Source organism: Arvicola amphibius, chromosome 15, assembly GCF_903992535.2.
Source record: "Arvicola amphibius chromosome 15, mArvAmp1.2, whole genome shotgun sequence".
NCBI classification, from domain to species: Eukaryota; Metazoa; Chordata; class Mammalia; order Rodentia; family Cricetidae; genus Arvicola; species Arvicola amphibius.
The window spans coordinates 51,316,685-51,339,491 of record NC_052061.1 but is presented as its reverse complement, the minus strand read 5'-3'; the positions used below and the strand labels follow the sequence as shown (position 1 = coordinate 51,339,491).

At 50.5% G+C, this 22,807-nt stretch overlaps 1 protein-coding gene across 4 annotated transcripts in view; it reads left to right on the top strand.

The window, feature by feature from the left end:
• Sipa1l2 (signal induced proliferation associated 1 like 2) overlaps positions 1-22,807 on the top strand; it is a 154,228-nt gene that overhangs the window by 115,516 nt on the left and 15,905 nt on the right. For all 4 annotated transcript variants that reach the window (XM_038312779.1, XM_042054231.1, XM_038312777.1 and 1 more), the window contains exons 12-18: positions 598-681; positions 2,210-2,310; positions 2,692-2,795; positions 5,178-5,563; positions 8,352-8,576; positions 13,512-13,665; positions 16,724-16,943. In XM_038312779.1, coding sequence (XP_038168707.1) covers positions 598-681; positions 2,210-2,310; positions 2,692-2,795; positions 5,178-5,563; positions 8,352-8,576; positions 13,512-13,665; positions 16,724-16,943 — 1,274 coding nt within the window. The remainder of the gene's footprint in view (positions 1-597; positions 682-2,209; positions 2,311-2,691; positions 2,796-5,177; positions 5,564-8,351; positions 8,577-13,511; positions 13,666-16,723; positions 16,944-22,807) is intronic.

Sequence of the window (22,807 nt, the reverse complement as noted above, 5' to 3'; positions counted from 1 at the left end):
TGAAGGCACATGGGCTGCCGTGCAAGGCCCACGGCCAGTATCACCTGAGCAGGTGTCACAGAAAGTCCCTTAATTAAGTAGATTTTCAAGAATTACAGAGGAAACCAGAATGACCCAGTTCCAGAGGGAGTCCTGGCTAGCATTAACCCTATCAAGTGAGTTTTCACAAATATTTGGAAAAAGAGCTGTAGAATTACATTTGGTAGCTATGTGAAAATCAGTGGTTTTGCTGAATTCTAGCTTTGTTCTCTGCTGGCCCAGAAGTGGCTGGCATTAAGCTCCTTGTAACAGGTGTGGATGCTGCTCTCCTGACTGTTCCTCCAGCCACATCCCTGGTTTTGTCCTCTGGAGCTGCCATTGTGCCTTCATCTTTACACAGCCCTTCCTGTGGTGGGTTGCTGGTCATAAAGCCCCAGAAATCTTGGGGCATCCCAACTCTAAGATTACCGATCTGTGATTGGTTCCATTTCACATTGTAATGTGATTGGCTCTTTGTCGTGAGCAAAGCAAATTTGTTTGTAGCCAGCTCAGGTCAGACAGGTGGGTTGGACTGGGACTGGGACGTCCTAACTCGGCTGCTGTTCTCCCCCCTTGCAGAAGCTCTCCTAGCAACCAGTCGTCGTCCAGCGACCCAGGACCTGGGGGGAGCGGACCCTGGAGACCACAAGTGGGCTACGATGGGTACGGCTCCTCCGGCTTCTCTGTCTCCAAAGGGACCTGTGCCTATGCCTGGGATTCATTCAGAAGCATTCCCTGTGTGTGGCTGAGGGAAGGCTACTCTTACAGGAAGGATACCTGTAAGAGTATCGGGCACTGTCGTAAGCTCTAGTCCAGGCTAGGAGGTGCCGTTTCTTTTGCTTGAATCAGTCTTGCACTGTAGCCCAAGCGGTTGTGACGTGTGGCAGTCCACCTTGGTCAGCCTCTCGGGCTGGGATGACAGGTGTGCGCCGCGCTCCATTTCTGTGGACGTGGCACTAACTGGTCTCTCTAAAGCCCTGCTTTCTTTGTGACATGGAAATGACTTCTGAACACGAGGGAAGACCTGAGGGCTTTGTGGATAGGAACCCCCGAAGCCGCTCTTACTTAAGTTGCTAGCAAGAGACAGCCCCTCGGAGCCAGAGAAATGAGATTATAATTGAGGCATCTTCACTTCCCGGCTGGAGATCCATGGCAGCAGCCCTTGTAGTTTGTACAATATCCCAGGAGTCCGCAGTGAGATCACAACTGGAGACCCTGTGGGCGCGCGCACGCACACACACACGCACACACACACGCACACTGACCTTGTGTGGGACTCACACACACACACGCACACACTCACTGACCCTGTGTGGGACTCTTGAGGTTACCACACTACAGCAGTAGCCCTAGCTATGCTTTGTGGCGATTCCGGTTCATCTGTGGTAGTCAGCAGCTGGGCCCACAGTCGCCCATCCATGGAGGCCTCGGACCGGTACAGACGAAAGACCCCTGTCCATAGAAGAGCCTGCTGCAGGCAGTCATGCTGCTGTCCTCAGATGCAGACCAGAACTTGAGTGCAGGCATGGCATTCTACTGCCCAGTTTGGGCTTAGAAGTGGACACTTGTTTCCCGGGTGACACGCTCGTCACCTTAGATGATAGAGCTCTTCACAGCTAAATGAAGCTATGTATTAAACAAGGGTGTTTTGGCTTGTTTTTGTATAAATGAAAAACACTTGTGTGGTTTAAGATCGACAATGTGGATTCTCGCCATACAAATCATATTACAATACAAACACATTTTCCTCAATTCCTTTACTTCTAAGATTTGTCTTCCTTTTGCAGGTTTCCATAAGCAAAGGCCATCTGGGTGGAGTCTGTACCTAGATTTTCCTTCCTTGAAAAGCGGTTTCAGCTCTGTCAGTGCCATGTGCATTAGTCAGAAGACAGACAGCCCTGTGCCCCACCATAGCTGGGCCGCAGCAGCCCACCATGGCAGTGCTGCTTTTTATGTTAAACCCTAGTGCAACAGCATCTTCTGCTCTGGAGGGATCAGCCAGGATGCTGCGTTTCCACCAGTCAGGGAACTGTTTCCAAGGAGGGCTTCAGGCCTAGAGCCAATAGGGATTGGCAGCCACGGCCTCTTTAGGAACTAACAGCCATCTTGTGCCTGTCCCCTGTAGAGGCCAGCGCCCTGTCTTCTGTGGCTGGTGGTGTCAGGAAAGAACAGCTGGACTCTTTCTTTGCAGGTGCCCATCCCCTCTGCTGCTCGAGCACCAGGGTCCAGGCTCTGTGGAGTGCGAAGGAGCCAGGGAGCATGAGGACATCATAGACGGAGGCAGGCTTCCAGGTAACACAGAACCCCTGGGGAACGGCCGCTGAGATCCCCACTGTCCCCACTCATTCACTCCTCGGCCATATTCAATAAGCATCTCTGGAGCTAAGCCAGAGGACTTGGCTGATTCTCCCAGCATAGGAGGCAGTGCCTGTGGGTGGCTGGTTGCTTCTGGGGTGGCTGTGGTTGTGGTGTGGCTTCGGATAGCTATGGTTATAATGCCTTTAGAAATAGATCCCTTTGTGGTGGTGGTTTCCTGGCTCCTGTATGTCCACTGGTGACCTGGGAAGTTGTCGTTATCCTGCTTGATTGTTCCAAACTATCTGTTGGCGTCCTGTTTTTCTTCCTCTTACTCACATTGGAGATTGGGGTTTCAACTCTTTTTTTCTGTCACAGAAACCAAATGGCATGGCCCACCTTCCAAAGTCCTGAGCTCCTATAAGGAAAGAGCCCTGCAGAAAGACGGAAGCTGCAAAGATTCCCCCAATAAGCTGTCTCATGTAAGTTGTTTGCATATGGCCAGTCACACCGTTAGCCAGGACTGATGTCTGTCAGCACGTAGTGGGTGGTACAGCACGCTTGTGCTCAAGAGCGTAGCAGGCAGCTCACTACACAGTAGGACTGCAAATGGTGGTTTCATGCTTGACAGTGTGAGGTGCAGCCCTGCACACAGTGTGGCAGCATGTGTGTGTGTGTGTGGTACTCAAGAACATGGATTATATACCTCACACAGTAGAGTTAACACGCTTGCCAGCAGCACATGGGAACCTGGGTCATGCCCCAGCACACAGTTGACCACCATGTGCCCACATGTGATGCTCAGTACTCTGGGGAATGTCCCAGTGCACAGCAGGGCAGGCAGCACACAGTAGGTGCACACCTGTGGCAGTGACTGAGAATATAAAGAAGTTCCAGCACACAGTAGGTGCACTCGTGTGGCAGTGATCGAGCACATGTTGTTGACCACACGGGATACTTTAATACAAGAGGATAGCAGGTGAGAGGAAACGAGAATATCTTCATTTCCTCGGCTTGTGAAGGAACTCACAGGAAGGATGTACAGCAGATTACTGGCAAAGCCAACATGTGCATCTACCCTCCGAGCCTCCGTGTCCCAGGTGATAGTGTTGAGCTCCTGTCCCCGGGTGTAGTTAGTTAACCATTTACCTGCTTAATGGAATAGTGCAGTCGTAGAAACTGAGACAGGTATATGGCCAGAGGAACTGCCGTGAGGTCTTTCTGCTGACGTCACTGAGGTGCCCAGTGACCAGTGACCGTGGCTGCCTGCTGACTGTGTACGGTGTCTGCTGCCGTCACTGAGGTGCCCAGTGACTGTGGCTGCCTGCTGACTGTGTACGGTGTCTGCTGACGTCACTGAGGTGCCCAGTGACTGTGGCTGCCTGCTGACTGTGCACGGTGGCAGCTATTCACCCACCGCACGCTCCTTGCTCTGCCCACACACAGACTTCCATAGTCTCCACGAGGCAAGTCCCACAGGAGACTGACTTGGAAACAGCTTTCTGTGAGTCTCAGTGCAGAGGAGCGGTCTTTCTACACTTAGAAAATGTGCAGGTGAAAGGAACGGGCAGATTCCTAGGTAGCACTCTCCCCTCTCTCTGTCAGCAGCAAGCGTTACAGTCCCTTAACCGCACATAGTGTTTCTTCCTGCAGCCACAGCTCTGGCCCAGCACTGAGTCACTTCCCAGTCTGCTCACACCCACCCTGCAGTTCCTGCAGTGCTTCTGTCAGAGGGGACAGGGTCAAACCTGAGGGCTCAGTAGGATGGAGGGAAGAGAGATGGCCAAACTCTGTGGAAATGCCCAGGTAGGGTCCATTGTCCTGGCTCCAAAGCCCTGCCCCTGCTGGTTCTCAGGCTGTGACAGGGACTGGTCTGAACACAGTGGACAGAGGAGATCTCTCCTGTTGTGTTTGCCGCTGGTCTTTCAGGGACCGGAAGCATTGGGTGCTTTTCAAACAGGTGTGTTCTGGGGCCTCCCTCCTTGGGACATCATTTGGCTTTAGCCCCCCAAAGCCCACGTGCTTGTTTGCAGGGTGCAGGGTACATCACTGCTTCAGAGCGCTTCTCTGTGCAGGAACCATATGGCATTATAAGCTTAGAAAGTTTCCAGGGACTAGCCAGATGCTTTACCATCATGACTCAAACCTGGATCTCCTTCCCCAAACTTGAGCTGGCATTGGAACTTTTAAGAGGAAATGCCGTATTGGCCGTAAATGACTGTAAATTGGCTGTAAATGTGATCTTCTCTACCTAGCTAGTTTTTACATCCTTCCCAGTCTATATAATCCTTCTTGGTGGCGTGTGACCTACTTTCGTGTGTTATACACCTGTGATTGACCAAAGAAAGGATGCTGAGCTCATGACAGTGATGGGGGGAGTCGGGAGGCAGGGCCTGTGCAGGAGGCCAGGCTGGTGCCCTAGAGAGGTGGCCTAGTGGGCAGAGTGTCTGCAGTGTGAACATGAGAACCTGAGTTTGGTCCCTAGCACCAGTTTCCAACCAGGTGTGGTGATGCACCCTGGCAGTCCCAGCACTGGAGAGGCAGGCACAGGCAGGTCCCCCGGCTTCTCAGCCAGCTGAGTTGGCAGGTTACAAGTGAAAGCCAGAGATGCTGTCTCTACAAGAAAATAGACTGGCATCCTGAGAAACAGGAGACTAACCACTGTTACCTTCACACACACACACACACACACACACACACACACACACACACTCTCTAAAATGACAAGGCTATTGTGGAAAAAAGCCATGTTTCTGTTGGCAGCACCAGGAGCACACAGAACCCAGCCCAAGTCCTGGCTGTAGTCTAGTGTCTGGGGAGGGCAGGGCACTCAAAGTCCATCTTCTGTCCACCCTCTGCTCCAGATTGGGGATAAGAGCTGCTCCAGCCACTCCAGCAGCAACACTCTCTCCAGTAACACATCCAGCAACAGCGATGACAAGCATTTCGGGTCAGGGGACCTAATGGACCCTGAGCTGCTGGGATTGACCTACATCAAAGGCGCGTCCACTGACAGTGGCATTGACACCACTCCATGCATGCCAGCCACCATCCTTGGCCCCGTGCATCTGACGGGTAGCAGGTCTCTGATCCACAGCCGGGCCGAACAATGGGCTGACGCTGCTGATGTCTCGGGAGCTGACGATGAACCTGCCAAGATGTATACCCTGCATGGCTATGCATCCGCCATCTCCCCCAGTGCTGCAGAGGGCAGCATGGGTGACCTCAGTGAGATCTCGTCTCATTCCAGGTGAGCCATCATGGGCCATGCTGCTGCTGGCTACCCAACTGTCTGACCTCACAGGGAGGTTTTTCCTCCAAAGCTCTGTAGTGGAGGTGTGCGTGTTTAGTCTGTCCCCGTGATTTTACTCTCCCTTTAAATGTGAGGGGATGCCACTTCTCTCTTCCGGCTCAGCCTGTGACTCTGATGTCTTCTGATAAAGAGCTGCAAGCTGGGTAATCTTCAGTGTCTACCAGACATGTCTACCCTACAGGTCACCTGTACCCCAGGTTAACTCTGAATACAGCACAGCTCATTTATAGCAACTGTCAGAAGACAGTTGGGGACCCTTAGAAAAGGGAAGGCACAGTAATAGACATCTCATCAGGGGACCCCCCCCCCCATGTAAGCTGTGAACACCATCAGACCATCCGTGCCCCTGAAGCCTGATGGCTGGCCAGACTTGAGGTTTCTGGTGTGACCACTTATGTACAGCCAGAATTTGGGATTTGGCTCTGTGTGGGAGTGTGTGCACATAATGTAGTGCCCTCAGAGACCAGGAAAGGAATTGGATCCTCTTGAACTGGAGATAGACCATTGAAAAACCATCCAGTGTGGGCTCTGGGAACCAAACTCAGATCTTCTGGAAGTGCAGTGAACACGCTTAAATGCTGAGCCATCTTCCCAGCCCCCAATTGGCACCCAGTCAGCTATAGGTGCAGGCCTATAATCCCTGATGGTGCAGGCCTATAATCCCTGATGGTACAGATCTATAATCCCTGATGGTGGGGCCTATAATCCCTGATGGTACAGGCCTATAATCCTTGATGGTGCAGATCTATAATCCCTGATGGTGGGGGCCTATAATCACAGCACAGGTTAGTCAAGGCTAGCCTGGGACATATATGTAGTCAGTTAAAGGTGATCTTGAACATTTTAGTGATCCTGTCTCAAAATTAATTGGTTTGTTTATGAAATAGCTCCAGGCTCTGGTGAATTCAATCAACCCCTCAGTGTTGGGGTGAGGGGGAAGCTAAATATCAGGGAATTGTGTTCTAAATATAGATAGATGATACATGCCTGTCTGTAGTTTTATATTCCTACTTGACAGATATCTATATATTAGTTTAAAAACTGATAATTTCACATTTCTGCCTTCTCTTCAAAGACTCAGAGAAGAAACGTGTGTCACTGTGTCTGTGGTGGGATTTAATCAGGCAGTGTGGCTTCCACTGACGTTTGCACTGGGCTCTGGGCCACTCCCTGGCTTCTCAGAGCTCCCAGCCACAGAGCAGGGCTGTACAAACCATAATGGGACAGTCTTCTAGGACCCAGGACTAATCGACATGTCTCCAGGAGGTGGTGCCTGCAAGCCCCTAGACAGGCCTCCTGAGCAGTGGACACCAGAGTTTTCCCTAGAACATTCCCCTGCGCTCCCTTGGACATTACTAAAGGACAGGGGCAGCCATGAATGCTGTGTGTACAACCAGTGGAGTAAAACTGCATTCTCCTTGTTCATTTAACTTTTTATGTCATTTTGCCTCATGTAACTGAAATGTCTTGAACTGTTGAGGTTCTGCTTGGCCAAGTGACATTGCCCGACACTAGAATCCCTGTCTTTAGCCTCCATGTGACAGCCTTCACACCGTGAGTATTTTCCTCATGGCTAAAACTGATTGCCACCCGCAGGCCTTGCTCCTTGATGTTCCTGGGTGAGAAGGCTCTTTCTAGTGTATTCAGAAGGCACAGGCCTCCCTAAAGAAGCCCCTGTTCCAGCTAGCTTCTCGCTCATTGCTATGATAAAATCCATGGCAAAGGCAGCTTAAGGAAAAACATTCATTTTGGCTCATGGCTTGGGGGATGCAGACCATCCTGGTGGGGAGGGCATTGTAACAGGAGAGCAGGGCAGCTGTCGCATGGCATCTGCAGTCGGGATGCGGATAAATGCTGGTTCTCAGCTCACTCCCTTGTATTGAGTCCAGGACCCAGTCTGTGGGATGGTACTGCCACATTCAGAGTGGGTCCTTGTCATGCCCTCAGACACAACTGTCACCCCAGGATTCCAGATCTAGTCAACAAGACAGGGCAGAGGGAACAGAGGGTAAGGAGGTTGTGGGCCAAGTAGACAGTCTTGTCTGCTTTTTTTTTTTTTAACCAATTTTGTTTAGTGAAGTAAGTTCATTGCTGGGTAACATTGTATTCAGGGATCGGGTGAGCTCGACTTCGGAGATGATTCCCACCGCCTTCTCAGGGTCGGATAAAAGGCGGCCATCCTATAAAAGCTTCACTGAGGCCTTGCTGCCCTGTAGCATCTTTTCAAAGCTCAGGACACTTGTAAGAAACCTAGTGTCAGGAGTCAGGATGCTCTCGGGGACTCGTGGAGTCCGTATGGCAACAATGTGGTTTCCTTAGGCACTGCCTTCAGTGTGCACTCCTTTCATAGAGAAAGAGGTGCTCCAGGGGACTCTCTCAAATTCCTCATCTATTAATTCGATAGGTTAGCAGATTAAAGAATCCATGAGGAGTTGGGCTGAAGCTCCTCCGCGACCTTGGGTTTTCTACCTGCAGGAGACGGAGGCCTGGGTAGCTGAGGTGGAGTTTCAGGCTCCGAGTGGCCCTGCCACCTGCCTGCCTGGTGCTGCAGTTCAGTTCCCTCCGGCTGTGTGTCTCGTTGTTCTTGCCACAAGAGAGCCCACATGCGACCGTGGGAGCCGCTGTACAGGGGCTTCCACCCAGCAAGCTGTGGCAGAGAGGTCACCCTGCCCTCCCAGCCCAGTGGCCAGCTCTGACCACATCACTGCTTTGTCTCTCTCCACAGCGGCTCTCACCATTCAGGAAGCCCCTCTGCCCACTGTTCCAAAAGCACTGGGTCTCTGGACAGCTCCAAGGTCTACATCGTTTCTCACGGTGGTGGCCAGCAGGTACCCGGGGCCGTGGCAAAGCCTTACCACAGACAAGGGGCAGCGAACAAATATGTCATTGGCTGGAAAAAGTCAGAAGGCAGCCCACCCCCTGAAGAACCCGAAGTGACTGATTGTCCTAGGTAAGCGGCTTCCTGTTACGTTGACAGCCATGTTCACTTTCTCCCTTCCTCACATAGGAAGTGCAGTTTCTAGAAACGGGCAGCCAAGAAATGGTTGTTTCAAACTCAGTGTGTGTGTGCGTGCCTGCGTGCGTGCGTGCGTGCGTGCGTGCGTGTGTGTGTGTGTGTGTGTGTGTGTGTGTGTGTCCGTCCGTCCTAGTTAAGGTTACGGTTGCTCATAAAACACCATGACCAAAAGCAAATTGGGGACGAAAGGGTTTATTTGGCTCACACTTCCACGTTGCAGTCTGTCACGGAAGGAAGTTGGGACAGGAACTCGACACAGCGGCTAATAAAGAGGCCATGGAAGAGCGCTGCTTACTGGCTCTCATGGCTTCCTCAGCCCAAGGTTGGCACCATCCACAGTGGACTGGGCCCTCCCCCTCTCTGTCACTAATTAAGAAAATGGCCTGCAGGCTTGCCTATATCCTGATCTTGTGGAGACATTTTCTGAGTCAAGGCTCCCTCTTCTCAGATGACTCTAGCTTGTGTCACGTTGACAAAAACCTAAGCAGCACAGCGTAAGCGTGTGCGTGTTTGTACAGTCAGGCGGAACCCAGAGGACAGCCTCTGGGATGTTCTTCAGGCTCCGTCTACCTTCTTTGAGATAGGATGTTGTAGAAAATTATTTTTTTAAGTCCCTGTGCTTACAAGGCAAGCATTTACCCACTGAGCCTTCTCCGTCTCCCAGCTTCTGTTTTAAGCTACAGAGTAGCTTAAAGTGTTGGCATCCATGTTTCTCTCTCTGAAGTCTTGGTTTTATTACAACTGTAGTGATGGTGGTGTGCAGTGGTGCCATAGCATGAATCTGTACAGTTGGTTCTCTCCGTCCGCCATAAGGGCTGCTGGGATTGAACTCAGATCGTCTGGTTTGCACATTGAGACGGCAAGCCCTCTGCCTGATGAGCCGTCTCTCCAGCCCTTGACTTTTATAAGTTAAAAAAAAATGTAAAACTCTGCTGTTTTTGATTCTATATCCAAAACTCTGTCTGCAGTGGAGTCATGGTAACAGCTGGCAGTGGTGTGAGCACAGACTCCATGGTGTCTCAAGGCCAAGGGCAGCACGAATTCCACAGTCAGAGAACATACAAGCAAAGCACTTTACCTGATTGTTTTGTAGGACTCTTGAGCTTTGATGGGCAGGTGGGAGGATAGTCTGTGTGTGTGAAAGCAGGAAAAACTGAAGGTTTGGATGATCCAAGAAGCCTAAGAAACTGTGTGTCCTAAGGTGTGAGTCCTGTGCTCCGCTGTGTGAGTTTGCCATGGTGTAGGCGTGGACTGGGTGTGCCATGAATACACGGTTTATGGGAGGGTGCAGGAACTCTTAAAGGATGCACTTCAGAGTTAAGAGATGTTTGTGAACTAGCCCTGGTGACTGGTAAAATGACCCGTATTAAACCCAGCTATCACATTTCTAGTTTCTAAGGTGACCCTTGTGTTAGTGCTGAAATTGTCCCTGGAATCTCGGAATATAGAGAATCATGTCAATTTCTTGCAAAATGTTTGAGAAGGCCCTTTCTCCTGTGCCTTTCACGTAACTGCTGATCTTAGGGAGACAAATGGGTGTTCTGCCATGCATGGGTGTTCTGTCTGCTGGGTACTTCATGAACTGCATCCCAAGCCTTTTATAAATTCCAGAAAGCACTGATGGAACCCCGGTGGGTGGGGCCCAGGCTCTGTGTGTGTTTATGAGTGAGCCATACTGACATCAAGGGAAAGGGGTGAGGCAGGAGTGTTGCGGGTAGGGTACAACTCCCCACATGCTGGATGGGGCCCGGCGCGTCCCTGCTGCAGCCCCTCACCTCAGAAGTCGTCCCATGGTGTGGGACAAGTGGCATTCTCCCATGTTATGCTCAGGCCTGTGTCACAGGGAAGGCCTGTGGAAGTCAGTCATTCTGCCCCCACTTCCTAGGACTTGAGCCCAGAGTAGATATGTCAGGCATTGTGTCAGTGTAGGACTCTAGCCCACACGTGTGTTCACATGTCAGCCATAACTGTTGAAGGCGTGTCCAGTAGATTCTAAGGAAAAACATCCATTCAGGACTGCAAGGCTTGCTTTTGAGTCCTGTCAGGGTACCACCTACCAGGTTACTGGAAGAGCCATTCAGGAAGCTGCCGGACAGCCTTGAGGCTAGCACCGCTGTGAATTCAGCACTGACAGTACCCCTATGTAAATGGTAAACGGAGGAGTGCTGGCACCTGGAACCCCAGGTGCAGATAGGTGTTTCTCAGGGATCCCTGGCCAGCCAGACTAGCCAAAACAGTGAGCTTCAGGTCCAGCAAGAGACCCTGTCTCAAAACTAAAATGGGGAGTTGTAGCACGATTAATAAAAACCCAGAGACAAAAATTGGGGTTCAACCTGAAGGTCAGAAAAGCAAAACAGCCAGCCACTGGCTCTTACTGCTACCTCAGTCTGAAATGGCGATCCCGCCTCCAGGGATCTCAGAGGAGACTGTCTCTGAGAGCTGCCTCCTCCTGCTTTATACTCCTCTCTAGAACAGGATTGAAGGCGTGCACCACTACTGACCAGCTTCTATGACAAACTAGTGTGGCTACTAGGATTAAAGGTGTGTGCCACCACTGCCTGCCCTATATGGCTAACCGGTGTAACTGTTTTACTCTCTGAACTTCAGGCAAGAATTATTTATTAGAATGCAAATGAAATATCACTACCAGGAGCTACAGAAAAAGACATCTCTATTTCAACCTCTGACCTAAACCTTCACACACACAAATGCATAGGCATGCATACACCACCAGAAAGAAAGGGAGGGAAGAACGAAGAAAGATCACCAGTTCCTTTAAAATTGTGCAATAGAGCCTTCTGTGATGGTTTTGCCCACAGTATCCTGTATTTTAAAATAGCATAAGTGGAGGAACAGTTGTGCCTGGTACCTGCGAGTGTCCCTGCTTCCTGCCAGTCAGCCTTCAGAGTGGAGCCTCTGAGCACGGCCTGCTCCACCCTGGGTGGGCTCTTCTCTGCACTCTCTGTATACTCCCTCATGCATGTATGTCTGTACATTCAGGCTAGGGGTCATCCAGGGTCCCTGTGTAGTCACAGTGACCAGCACAGAATAAACCTTGGGACATATTTACGGCACATCGCTGAAGACATTTTCCCAGAATTAGTTTAGCAGAGAGTGCTGGTGATTCTTACCCCATGGGAGCTAGAAGCGCCCCTGTAAGCTGCATGATCGTGGTTTAGCGTCGTCCACACTGCGGCTGTTGATGAAACCTGGAGGTTTTTCTGTCTCCCCTAAATCAAACAGGGCCTGATGATCTAGAGCACTTCCCAGCCCTGATGTTGGGGCCCGGAGTCAAGTACTTCTTGGACATGCCATTCCTAAAAGCCGTGTGTGGCTCTCTCCCTAGAAGACTCATCTGCAAAAGTCCCCAAGGTTTTGGAGTTCTGGTGGCCCCCTTCTCTTGGCCTATCTAACATAAGCCTGTCCCTTCTCCAGTCATGTCTGGAAGGTCTGGAGAGCTACTGTCCCAGCCGTCTGCTCACACGGTCAGCATCACCTGGGCTTTAAGGTAGAGAAGGATAAGCAGAGCCATAGAGACTCCCGTCAGGCCTGGTCACTGTGGACAGGCCCTGGTCTGTTTCCTGTTCTCACTCCCCCGTGAGCTGTCACTCTGTGATGAGGTAGCATTTCATTGAAGCAGACACATGAGAGCCGCAGTGACTCGGGGTCACCCTCTGTAGCCCTCCACTGCGGACAGCCAGTTGTGTAGCACAGATCATCCAGCCTGATTATCCTGGGTCCCTGGGAGTGTCTGGCTGCTCAGATCATGTTTTGACCACAAACCTTGCCAGAGTAACTCCCCAGTCTCTCCGGGAAAGGACCGGGGCACAGTAATTCAACATGGCAGGCTTTTGTAGCTCATACATACATTTTCATATCCTTGTAATTAAGGGAGACAGTGGCTTTATTTATCCAAACAGCTTTGTGAAGTCACCAGTAATGAAACCTGCTTGGCTCATGCCTCTGCCAATTTCTCTTAAACCCGAGGCCACCTGGGGCAGCCTTCTCTCTTTCCTGGCAGCCGTGGGGTCCTGCTGCCCAGCCCCAGGGAGCTGCATGTCGCTGCAGTGCCTAATGTCTCTGATGATTATGGAAGCTACTTTCCAACACTGTTTAGGAGGGAAGTACGGCCTTCTTTTAAAGTTGGTAGTGTTTTCATCCCGGGTTTTGGGGATCTGAGTTGTCTGTGAATTATTCAGAACTCTTAACTATTTTTAAGCCCATTTCACAGAAGCAGGGTGGTGTAGGGATGGCACACACACGTGTGCACACACAATGACTTTCCAGAACTGAGAACTGCGGGCTTCCAGAGAGAGAAAGTGTGTGTGTGTGTGTGTGTGTGTGTGTGTGTGTGTGTGTGTACACGTTCCAATAACCTTAGCCCAATGTGGCTTAGACTCTGTCCACCACTGTAATTGTTTATTTGTCAAGGTGGTTTCTCTGTATAACAGCCCTGGCTGTCCCAGAACTTGCTCTGTAGACCAATCTGGCCTCGAACTCTCACAGAGATCCACCTGCCTCTGCCTCTCAAATACTGGGATTAAAGATGTGTGCTACTACCACCCAGCCCCACTGTGATTTTTGAGACAGTGCCTGTCACTGGTCTGGAACTTGCTGATTAGTCTAGACTGACTGCCCAGTGAGCCCCATGGATCTGCTCGTCTCTGCTGCCCCAGTCAGTGCCAAGCATACTGCCATACCTGCCTTTTTTCCCCCTCTCATCTGGATTCTGGGAGATTGAACTCAGGTCCACCTACTGGATTCTCTCTCAGCCTTTACAGATGTTTCCTGGACCTTCATCTGACCACCACGGGTGTCTTGTAGGTAGGCCACAACTCCTCTGAACTATGTTCTGGTTTACTCCATCAGGATATACGGTGAGATGGACATCGTGTCCGCGGCCACTCAGCATCCAGCAGTGGTGGGAGACTCTGTTCCAGAGGCTCAACACATCCTATCCAAAGATGACTTTCTGAAGTTGATGCTTCCCGACAGTCCCTTAGTGGAGGAGGGAAGACGGAAGGTGAGTGACCGAGAGGGCCTTGGAGTCACCAGGAGCACTTAGAGTCAGTCTGAAGCACCTGCGGGTGCACGATACTTCTCCTCAAGCTTCCTGTGCTCCCACAACAGTCCAGGACAGAGTGCCCATTGCCACTGCCACAGTTTGGGCCTTTTCCCCCCCAAGACAGTGTGTTTCTGTGTAGCCCTGGCTGTACTGGAACTTCCTCTGTAGATCAGGCTGGCCAAGAACTCACAGAGATCCGCCTGCTCTGCCTCCTGGGTGCTGAGATTAAAGGTGTGCACCACCACTGCCCCAGCTTGGTGTTTTGTTTGGTTTTTGGTTTTGGTTTTTGCTCTGTGTTTTAGTACTGAGGTTGGAACTCTAGGACCTTTCACATTCTAGGCAAGAGCTACAGCTCCACTCTGCAAGTCCTTCAGAGGGCAAGCAAACCTGGGGAGGCAAGGGTGGGAGCTTTGTAGTCTTGAAGATGCTCTGCAAACTAGGTAGGCTCCCCTAAGGTCTTAGCTCCAATTGTGACCTGTTACGTGAGCTTATGCAAGTGTTCTTTGTATATTGATGTGGTAAAAGATTATGATGATGACTGTCTTCCAGGTTCAGGGCTATGCTAGAAGTGACACATAGGAGCCAGCACCTAGACATGAAGGGCAATCAGACCTCAGCCAGTGAAGTTCACACTTAACTCACCCAGGCCCTCCAGCCTGTACCCTGCCCAGGTCTTCCTGGGAGGCTGTCTGTTCCAGAAGTGAATGGGAGCCAGTCACAGCCCCACTGAAACCTTGTGTTCCGCCTTACAGAGCTGCAGAGCTCAGAGACAGTATTGTACCATCCTGACACTCGGCGGCACCTTCTCAGGAGAGGAATTCACCGCTCTTTGCTTTGCTCTCCCCCCCCTCTGTCTGTGTGTGTGTGTGTGTGTGTGTGTGTGTGTGTGTGTGTGTGTAATGATGTAAAACAGGAGCTACCAAGATGGCTTAGCAGCTAAAGGTGCTGCTGCTGAGCCTGATGATCCAGTTCTGAACCTCGGACCCACATGATAGAAGGAAAAAGTGGATGCCCTCAAGTTACCCTCTGACCTCCATCTGTGTACCATGACATACGTGTGCCCCACACACCAGAAATAAATGAATGCAACAAAACAATTCTATAAAGTATTGCAAAGTATTAAAAGATCCTAAATAAGTTTAGCCAGTCACTTCTGTTTGCTAGACCCTGAGACTCCGGTGGTAGAATGTGACGCGTACCCTAATATTTGGTACCAGAACAGAACCCCTCTCTCACTTGTAATCTAAGCTTCTTTGGTTTAAGTGGGAGAGTGGGCTGTTGCCTGGGATGGCAGTAAGCAGCCAGCTGTGTGCTGGGTTCCCGTTTGTGAACAGCACACCGTGAGCTGGCTTGTGTTCCCAGAGCAGCACCATTGGGCACTACCCCACCCCCGCCTCCCCATACCCCATCCACTTTCATCTAAGCACCTACACTCAGCTCTAAAGAACTCACTGGAGTATGAAAAGGGAATCTCACCGGAGGCCTCACGGTGAGCCTTCTTCTTCCAGCTTGTATCAGATCCAATTAGGGCCTGCGTGTGCTTGGGTTCAAGGGCGGATGGCTCCACAGCGTGCAGCATCTCAGAGTGATGAACTCATGCTCCATGTGTGTGTTTGCTTCAAAGATAAATCACTTCCTTTTCCCAGTACAAGTGAGCTTTGCAGCTCACACACATGCCAGTTGCTTTCTTCGCCGGAGAGGCCAGACAGAACGAGTAGAACACTGGCAATGGAAAGATGCCTAGGCTGCTTGCCACATCCAGAAATGTTAATATCCACCTCTGTATGTATCAGAAGTGAGTGTTCTAGAAACGGCATTTACACGAGAGAAAATGGTTCAGAATGCCAAAGGGGGTGGCAATTCAGACCAGGTCTGACTTTCATGAGTCCTTGCTTCTCTTGTTTGGATTTGTTTTGCTGTGCCTGAGATTTGACACACAGTGACGTCAGTTCTTTCCTTAGAGTTGGCCGTCCCAGGTTCATTTCTCTTGCAGTTGTTTTGTTTTTCAAAAAAGCAACTGAGAAGAAAAAAAGATTTATTTCATCTTGCAATTTCAGATTACAGTCTATAAATGTGTATAGTCAAGGCAGGAGCTTCAGACAGCTAGCTGATCATATCACATCTACAGACAAGAACAGAGAGAAGGGGTGCATGTGTGCTTGCTTGTGCTCAGGAGCCCATGCCGAGGGAATGGTGCCACCCACAGAGAGCTGGGCCATCCCATTCGCATTCCCACAGGCTTAACCCAAAGTGGACATTTGAGACACTTTTTCCCAGGTGATTCTAGATTTTGTCCGTTGACAAAGCTGACCCTCGTGATAGTGATAGTTTTGTTCCACTGGTCGTAATTCGGTTTCCAACAATTACAGCACAAACTTTCTAAGAGGTCATTTTTAAGTGGACGGCTGAGTTTACTGGATTTAAACTGCTTTCCTCGAGCCCATTTATATGGCTCAGAAGATGTCCGTGTTCAGAATTAGTTTTGCTATTGAAACTCAGGTGACCCTTGTGTCAATTGCCTGATATTAAAATGTAGTCATTTCTGATTACCATCAAGCACAGCGTGTGCTTTGGTAGCTATCAGTTGTCTGAAATGGCGGCTTGTGTATTTCCAAGAGCTCTTGCCTCTCCACGGTCCCATTCAACATTTCAGAATTAATACAGCCGTGCATGTCTAATCTATCCAGGTATTTCACAGAATGTCAGAGGCAGGAGCGCTGACATCTCAGGCATATGATTGGCTTTCCTGGACTAATAGAAGACTTGTGGATGCTGCTCCCATAGCGCAGTCAGACAGTTCAAACTGCATGTTTTCCTTGGGTGTTTTATTTGGTTTTGAGACGATTTTAGTATGGTAGCCTAGAATTGCTTGTACTTGCCATGTAACCCAGGCTGGCCTTGAACTCTCAGCAATGCCCCTGTCAGCATCCCACTTACAGGGGGATTGATTATATGTGTGTACACTGCTCCTGACACCTTGAGATTGCTAATGCCCCCTGCCTTATTGAACCCCTAGTTTTCCTTCTACGGGAACCTGTCTCCACGGAGGTCACTGTACCGGACACTGTCTGATGAGAGTGTGTGCAGCAACCGGAGGGGCTCTTCCTTTGCCAGTTCTCGAAGCTCCATCCTGGACCAGGCCCTGCCCAACGACATTCTGTTCAGCACTACTCCACCCTACCACAGCACGCTGCCCCCGAGGACCCACCCTGCGCCCAGCATGGGGAGCCTACGGAGTAAGTGGAGGCCAGGCCACCCTGGCTGCCTGGGTGGGCACATGGGACACCTGGAGTACATATGCTCTTCAAGTCGGGTATCCCAGTGCACATGCAAAATTAGATATCAGTTATTTGGCACTGTTTTCTTTGTCTTTTAAGTCATTTTTAAATAGCAAAACTGCAAGGTGGTTTACATTAGACGTTATTATCAAATACTGTTTTTACTCTGTCTCCGAAGGAAGTGATGTGTAACGTCTTAACTTTTGCAAAAAGCACAGTGGCATGGGGTGAGTTTTCAGGTTGTGCCAAGCATTCAGCCCTCCCTTCTCATGGTCCTGGGCGGGGGGGAGTTAGGAGACCCAGCTCCGACTTTATGACCCTCTGCATGTCATCTCTGTTTCCCTGTGCCCAGCTTCACCTGCACCCTGGTCACAAGTCAAACTGATGATTGCCAGATCAAATCTTGAAACTCTAATCTTTAGTGTCGTGTGTGTGTGTGTGTGTGTGTGTGTGTGTGTGTGTGTGTGTGTGTGTATGTATGCGTGTGTAGGGATGTACGTCTGTAGAGACAGGGTCTCTTACTAAACCCAGACTTTGCCATTTCAGCTCTCCTGGCTGCCCAGTGAGCCCTGGGATCTGCTGTGTCCTTTGCTGGCGCTATGGTTACTAGTGTACATCAGCGTGTGTGGCCTTTACCTGGGTGCTGGGGATCCGAACTCAGGTCCTCATGTTGACAGAGCCGCCTCCCTGGTCCCAATGTGTGTGTTAGGTTTTGATACTTTTTTAATGCTAATTTATGTGCCCCGCCCCCATTCTTATTGTACAGAAAAGATAACAGTTTAACTATAAATTAATATTAAGGTTTTTTTTTCAAATTTCATCATAAAAAGAATCATCTTTAGAACCAGTTCAACTTCTACATTGTATATAAGCATCCCACGTTATCTGACAAAAGGCTTCTTAATAATGCTTAACAAGCTTGGGAAGACCTCATCTTGGGCAGTGCTTAGTCTCTCTCTAGGAGCATGGTATCTGCCTGGTATAAATGCCCCAAGTTTCCAACAGCAGGACACACAGTTACCGTGTTTGCCATGGTCCTCTAACTGTCATAGCCGCACATCCCCTTTTGAGACAGGATGACCTAAAGTGTCTCTCAAGGCTTTTGTGCAGCCACTGAAGTTCTGGTTTATGCCCTTATTTTTTTTTTTATTTCCCACACCACAACTGGTCTGTGTTGCTGGATTTTCCATTCAGACCTTCTCTTTTTTCCCCATGAGAAATGCAGTTTTTAGCTTCAATTTCCTTAAATGAATAATAATAATTAATAATAATAAACAACCTCACTTCTCAGACACGTTTTAGGTTCCCAGGATGAGCAGAGAATACTGTAGTTTCCATCCCATCCCCCGCCCCACCACAGCTGCATGGCACCTTGGTTACTGTAGAGCCCACTGACACATGGCTGTCAGCCAGGCCCTAGTTCTGGCTTAGCGTCCACTCTGCACATGCTCTGTACAGGGTCAGTACACGTGCCCACCCTCACAGCATTGCCCAGATCTGTTTCACAGCCTTCAAAAGCCCAGTTCTTCAGTTTCCCTCCTGCCCGCCCACTTATAGCAAACATGGCTTCTCTGCTGTTTTCGTGGTCCTGTAATAGCCTATAGCTGGAATATGTAGCCCTTCATGCTGGCCTCTTTCTTAGCATTAACAGTTAAAGTTCTTTGCTTTTTCCCTCTGTGAATGATAGGTAGTTCATACTTTCTTTGAATCCTTTCAAGGCATAGTGAGGGAAGAAGCAAGATGTGCCAGGTCCTTGTCCCTTCTTGAGGTGCCCTTGCTATTAGGTGTACTCTCATAAAACGTCCTTGTTTGGTAACGTGTCTCCTCAAGCCTTCAGCTGCACAGAACTCTGTTCTGGGATAGACAAGCAAACTTGTAATGTGTAATTGGATGTGAATAAGAACCTTTACAATAGCGTGTAGTGACTAATCTTCCCCAAACACCTCTGATTCCCTTCTGGCTGCCCATGATCCAGTTGGAGGATGCTAGTTCCTGGTCCATGACTACCTCCAATATCTGTGTGACAGTTTCCATCTGTCCCCTCAAAATCCATTTATCCAGTGCCTTCCTGGTTGTTACACAGACTCCCCCCCCCTCAAAAAAAAGGGACACAGCCCTCTGAGAATGTGGCAGCATTCTGAATTGCTGCAGCATGAACCCTGATCCCCAGAAGTAGGTCTGCAGTGGTGAATACCAAGGAGCACATGCCTGGGAGAACCTTTTAGATTCTCAGAAAAACATAAACACTGTGCACATGAAGACTTGGGGTGTCCGTGTGATGTCTTCTAGCTTGGGTAGGTCTTTTTGTCAGACTGATCCAACCTTTTGACATCAGGACACAGCATTGTCATCTATAAAGCTCACACTCAAGAGCCATCTAGTTGGTGCTGTCGGGGTGGCCCCTCAGCATTTATAATAATGCCAGTGAGTCAGACAGTGTCAGGATGGTGGAGTGATATTAGGGATCACGAGTTTGGTGTCTAGGGCTAAAGAGCATATTGGGTGGGCAACAGGGCCTAGACACGAGCCACCCCTAAAACTTAGGTCCTCATGCAGTAAGCAGAGAAACTGCATGAACATTGTCCACTCTACCCAGAAATGCATTCGGGCCAACCACACCCCTTCTGTTCTTTATCTCCTCGGGCCTTAGGAGTACTCCCCTCCTCGGCCCAGGAAGTACTCCTGTTACAATCTTGCATTCCCCTCTGCGTGCATCATCTTATCTGACCCAAGTGTTACATAGACAGCCTTCTTGGCTCTGTGAGGAGTCAGATGCTATTCTGGGAGTCAGTCACATGCTGCCACAGGCTCTGCTGCTGTGCCCAGGGACCGGCAGCCAGGAGCTAGTCAGTACTGTCACCTAGCTGGTCACTTTCTGAATCTCCTGAGGTGCCCCAATGCTTTGAAGAGTTCGATTTGAAAGGATGGCTTTGGGTAGCCATGGCAAAGAAGTCTTTTCTAGAAATCATCAAACCTGGAGAACAGAGCACATACTGCGTGTAATATCACAGGCCTCCTCCTTCACACCATAGCCAAACCCACCAGACCATGGGCAGTGCTTATCTACCAGCTCTGGGTCCACTGTCCTCCGACATGGTGGAGTCCAGTGATATGTCAGTTAAAGATGGAACAGGTTTGAGTTTTTGGATGTAAAGGATTTGAAAGGGGCTTCTCTTGTTCTTAATGACCTCATTTCCGCTCACTGGAAGGAAAAGCTGTCAAGTGCACCTGGTTTTGAGTATTGGAAAAGGCACATGTAGCTCCCGGGTCGTCTGGGAGACAGCCACTGCCTGCGGCTCTCCCTGCTCAGGTCGTCAGGCTGAGGTTCAGATCTCCCCACATTCATCCCAAGCTTTTATGCCAGTCCTGTGCCAGGTGTCTGCCAGCTCCCCCTTGTCACTCAGATCTCAAGCAAGCGTCACCTCCTTGGACAGGACTCCGTCTCACAGCACGTCATCCAGCCTGGCCTTAGAAGGTTAGGGAATCCCAGTGTGCGTCTCTCTCTTAGCGACAGCCTGAGAGCTGAGCCCCAGCCGTGTCCCAACTGGCCTGCTCTCAAGATGTGATGGAGCAGCTGCTCTGTAAAGTCAGCGCTGGAGGCCCCAGCCTGAGGGGACACCTCATGCAATCTCCTCTCCTCCCACCACAGAAGGGGCTGTGACACTGAGCAGATTATGCAGGTCACTTCCTGAGACCCCTGAGACCCCTGAGCCGCACCTGTCTGCACACCCAGTCACTCGCATCTGCCCCTCCGCACCGAGAGTCTTAATCTGTACCTTGCCTTAGAAACAGAACTTGAATTTCTTAGCCCCAGACTAAACCCCAGGTGGTTGTTTCCTTGAGTAATTGGGGGAATGATCTTTCCACAGGAGGGTGTTAACTCTCACCCCACCTTCTCAATTAGAACCAGCCACTGTCCCTTTCCTTCTCCCATGGGTCTCCATCCCCTCCTTTATTGTGCCAGGCAGCCACTGTCCCGGTTAGTCTAACACCAGCCACAGTCTTCTTCCCAGCTCTGCCCAGTGGCCCCTGCAGCGTACTGCAGAGAAGGCCTCGGAGGAAGGACCCAACAGTCTTGAGTGTTATCTCTCCCAGCCCGTGCTCCAGCCTTTGCTGCTGGCTTCGCACTTGACAATGGCACAGTGCAGGCAGGGACTGCTGATGTGTGCAGGGAGGGGCTGCCACAGTGTCCCTCAGACTGGGAGCACGTTAGCAGACATCCCCACATCGCAGCATGGTCACCTGGAAACAGCACTGTCTGACTGGTGTCACTGTCACTGGGAGCAGACTGTGGGTGTCCTTCAAGGCCACACACGCAAAGTGATGCCTGTCCCATTCCAGATGCCAGCACCTCACAGCTTCCCAGAAGGATGGAGGTGCAGAAATCACAGGTGCATTTGCTTAATTACGCCCCTGAACTTAATTGCAGGTTCAGCCAGCCAGGTGGTCATTACTTTGATTGGTCTCATTAGTCAGATGCAGCCACAAGCAGCTGCATGCAACGCTCTGGGCAGGTTCAGAAAAGGCGCTTTGAAATCGTCCGGTCAGGCCCTTTCAGAACGGATCCTCAGATGTACAACAAGTTCTTAACAATGAGTATTATTAATGTCCTGGGCACTGAAGGAGCTGATGCGAGAGCTTGAGGAAAAAAGGAATCGTGGGAAACTCACGTGCGCTGGGGAAGGAGAACTGTCCAGCATTCAGGAAGCGAGGGAGGGCCCGGGGGCTGCTGGTGTGGCAGCAGTAGGGCTGTCCTGGGAAGTCAGACAGGTGGGCCTGCAGCCACATCGTGCATAGGTCGTGAAGAGACATCCTTTCTTCTCATCTTTAGTTGGAGTAGTCTCGCTACATTTAGGTGGGAAAGGCCCTTGTGATGCCTGTAATGTTTACCTACCGTTCAGCTTTGCCGACCTTGTTCCTCAGACTTCGAAACTCATCAGGAAAGAGATTGCTACCAGCCTGTCTCAAGGCGATGTAGAGGCTGAGGCGCGTTTTAAAGGGGACAGCTGAGGAAACAAGCAGGCGCTTATCCTGGGTCAGTGAGATTTGGGTACCTCCAGAAAGATTCTGCAAGAGTGTGAAGTGAGGATGCTCTTCAGGGCTCCATGCTGGTGGCCCTTGCTTTGGTCTTGTGTTGGCTGGTTATGCCAAACCTCCATCTCTTTGGGGTAATGGCAGCTTCATGTTTCCTGTTTTGGCAGGCCATGTTTGCTACAGCTTCCTAGGAACCTTTGTGAGACATGATGGAGGTCCCTGCTGTGACTGACTCTGGCTGCTCCAGCGGCCACTCCGTGACTGACTGGGAGGATGCACTGGCAGACTGACTGGGAGGATGCTCTGGCTGACTGACTGGGAGGATGCTCTGGCTGACTGGCTGGGAGGATGCTCTGGCTGACTGGATGTGAGGATGCTCTGGCTGACTGACTGGGAGGATGCTCTGGCTGACTGACTGGGAGGATGCTCTGGCAGACTGACTGGGAGGATGCTCTGGCTGACTGACTGGGAGGATGCTCTGGCTGACTGGCTGGGAGGATGCTCTGGCTGACTGACTGGGAGGATGCTCTGGCTGACTGGCTGGGAGGATGCTCTGGGTGACTGACTGGCTGTGAGGACAATACTGATGGAATGACAGGTTGACTGATTCCAGACAGGGAGTGTGGTGCTCATACTGTGGGTAAGAGCCACTGTAGCCATACTGTGACCTACTAACTGACTGGCTCTGTGTGGGTAGCAGTGTTCATGCTGTGACTGACCATGTACACGGTGACTAACAGGTTCACAGATTAACTGACGATACTGGGTACTGCGGTGCTTACATTGAT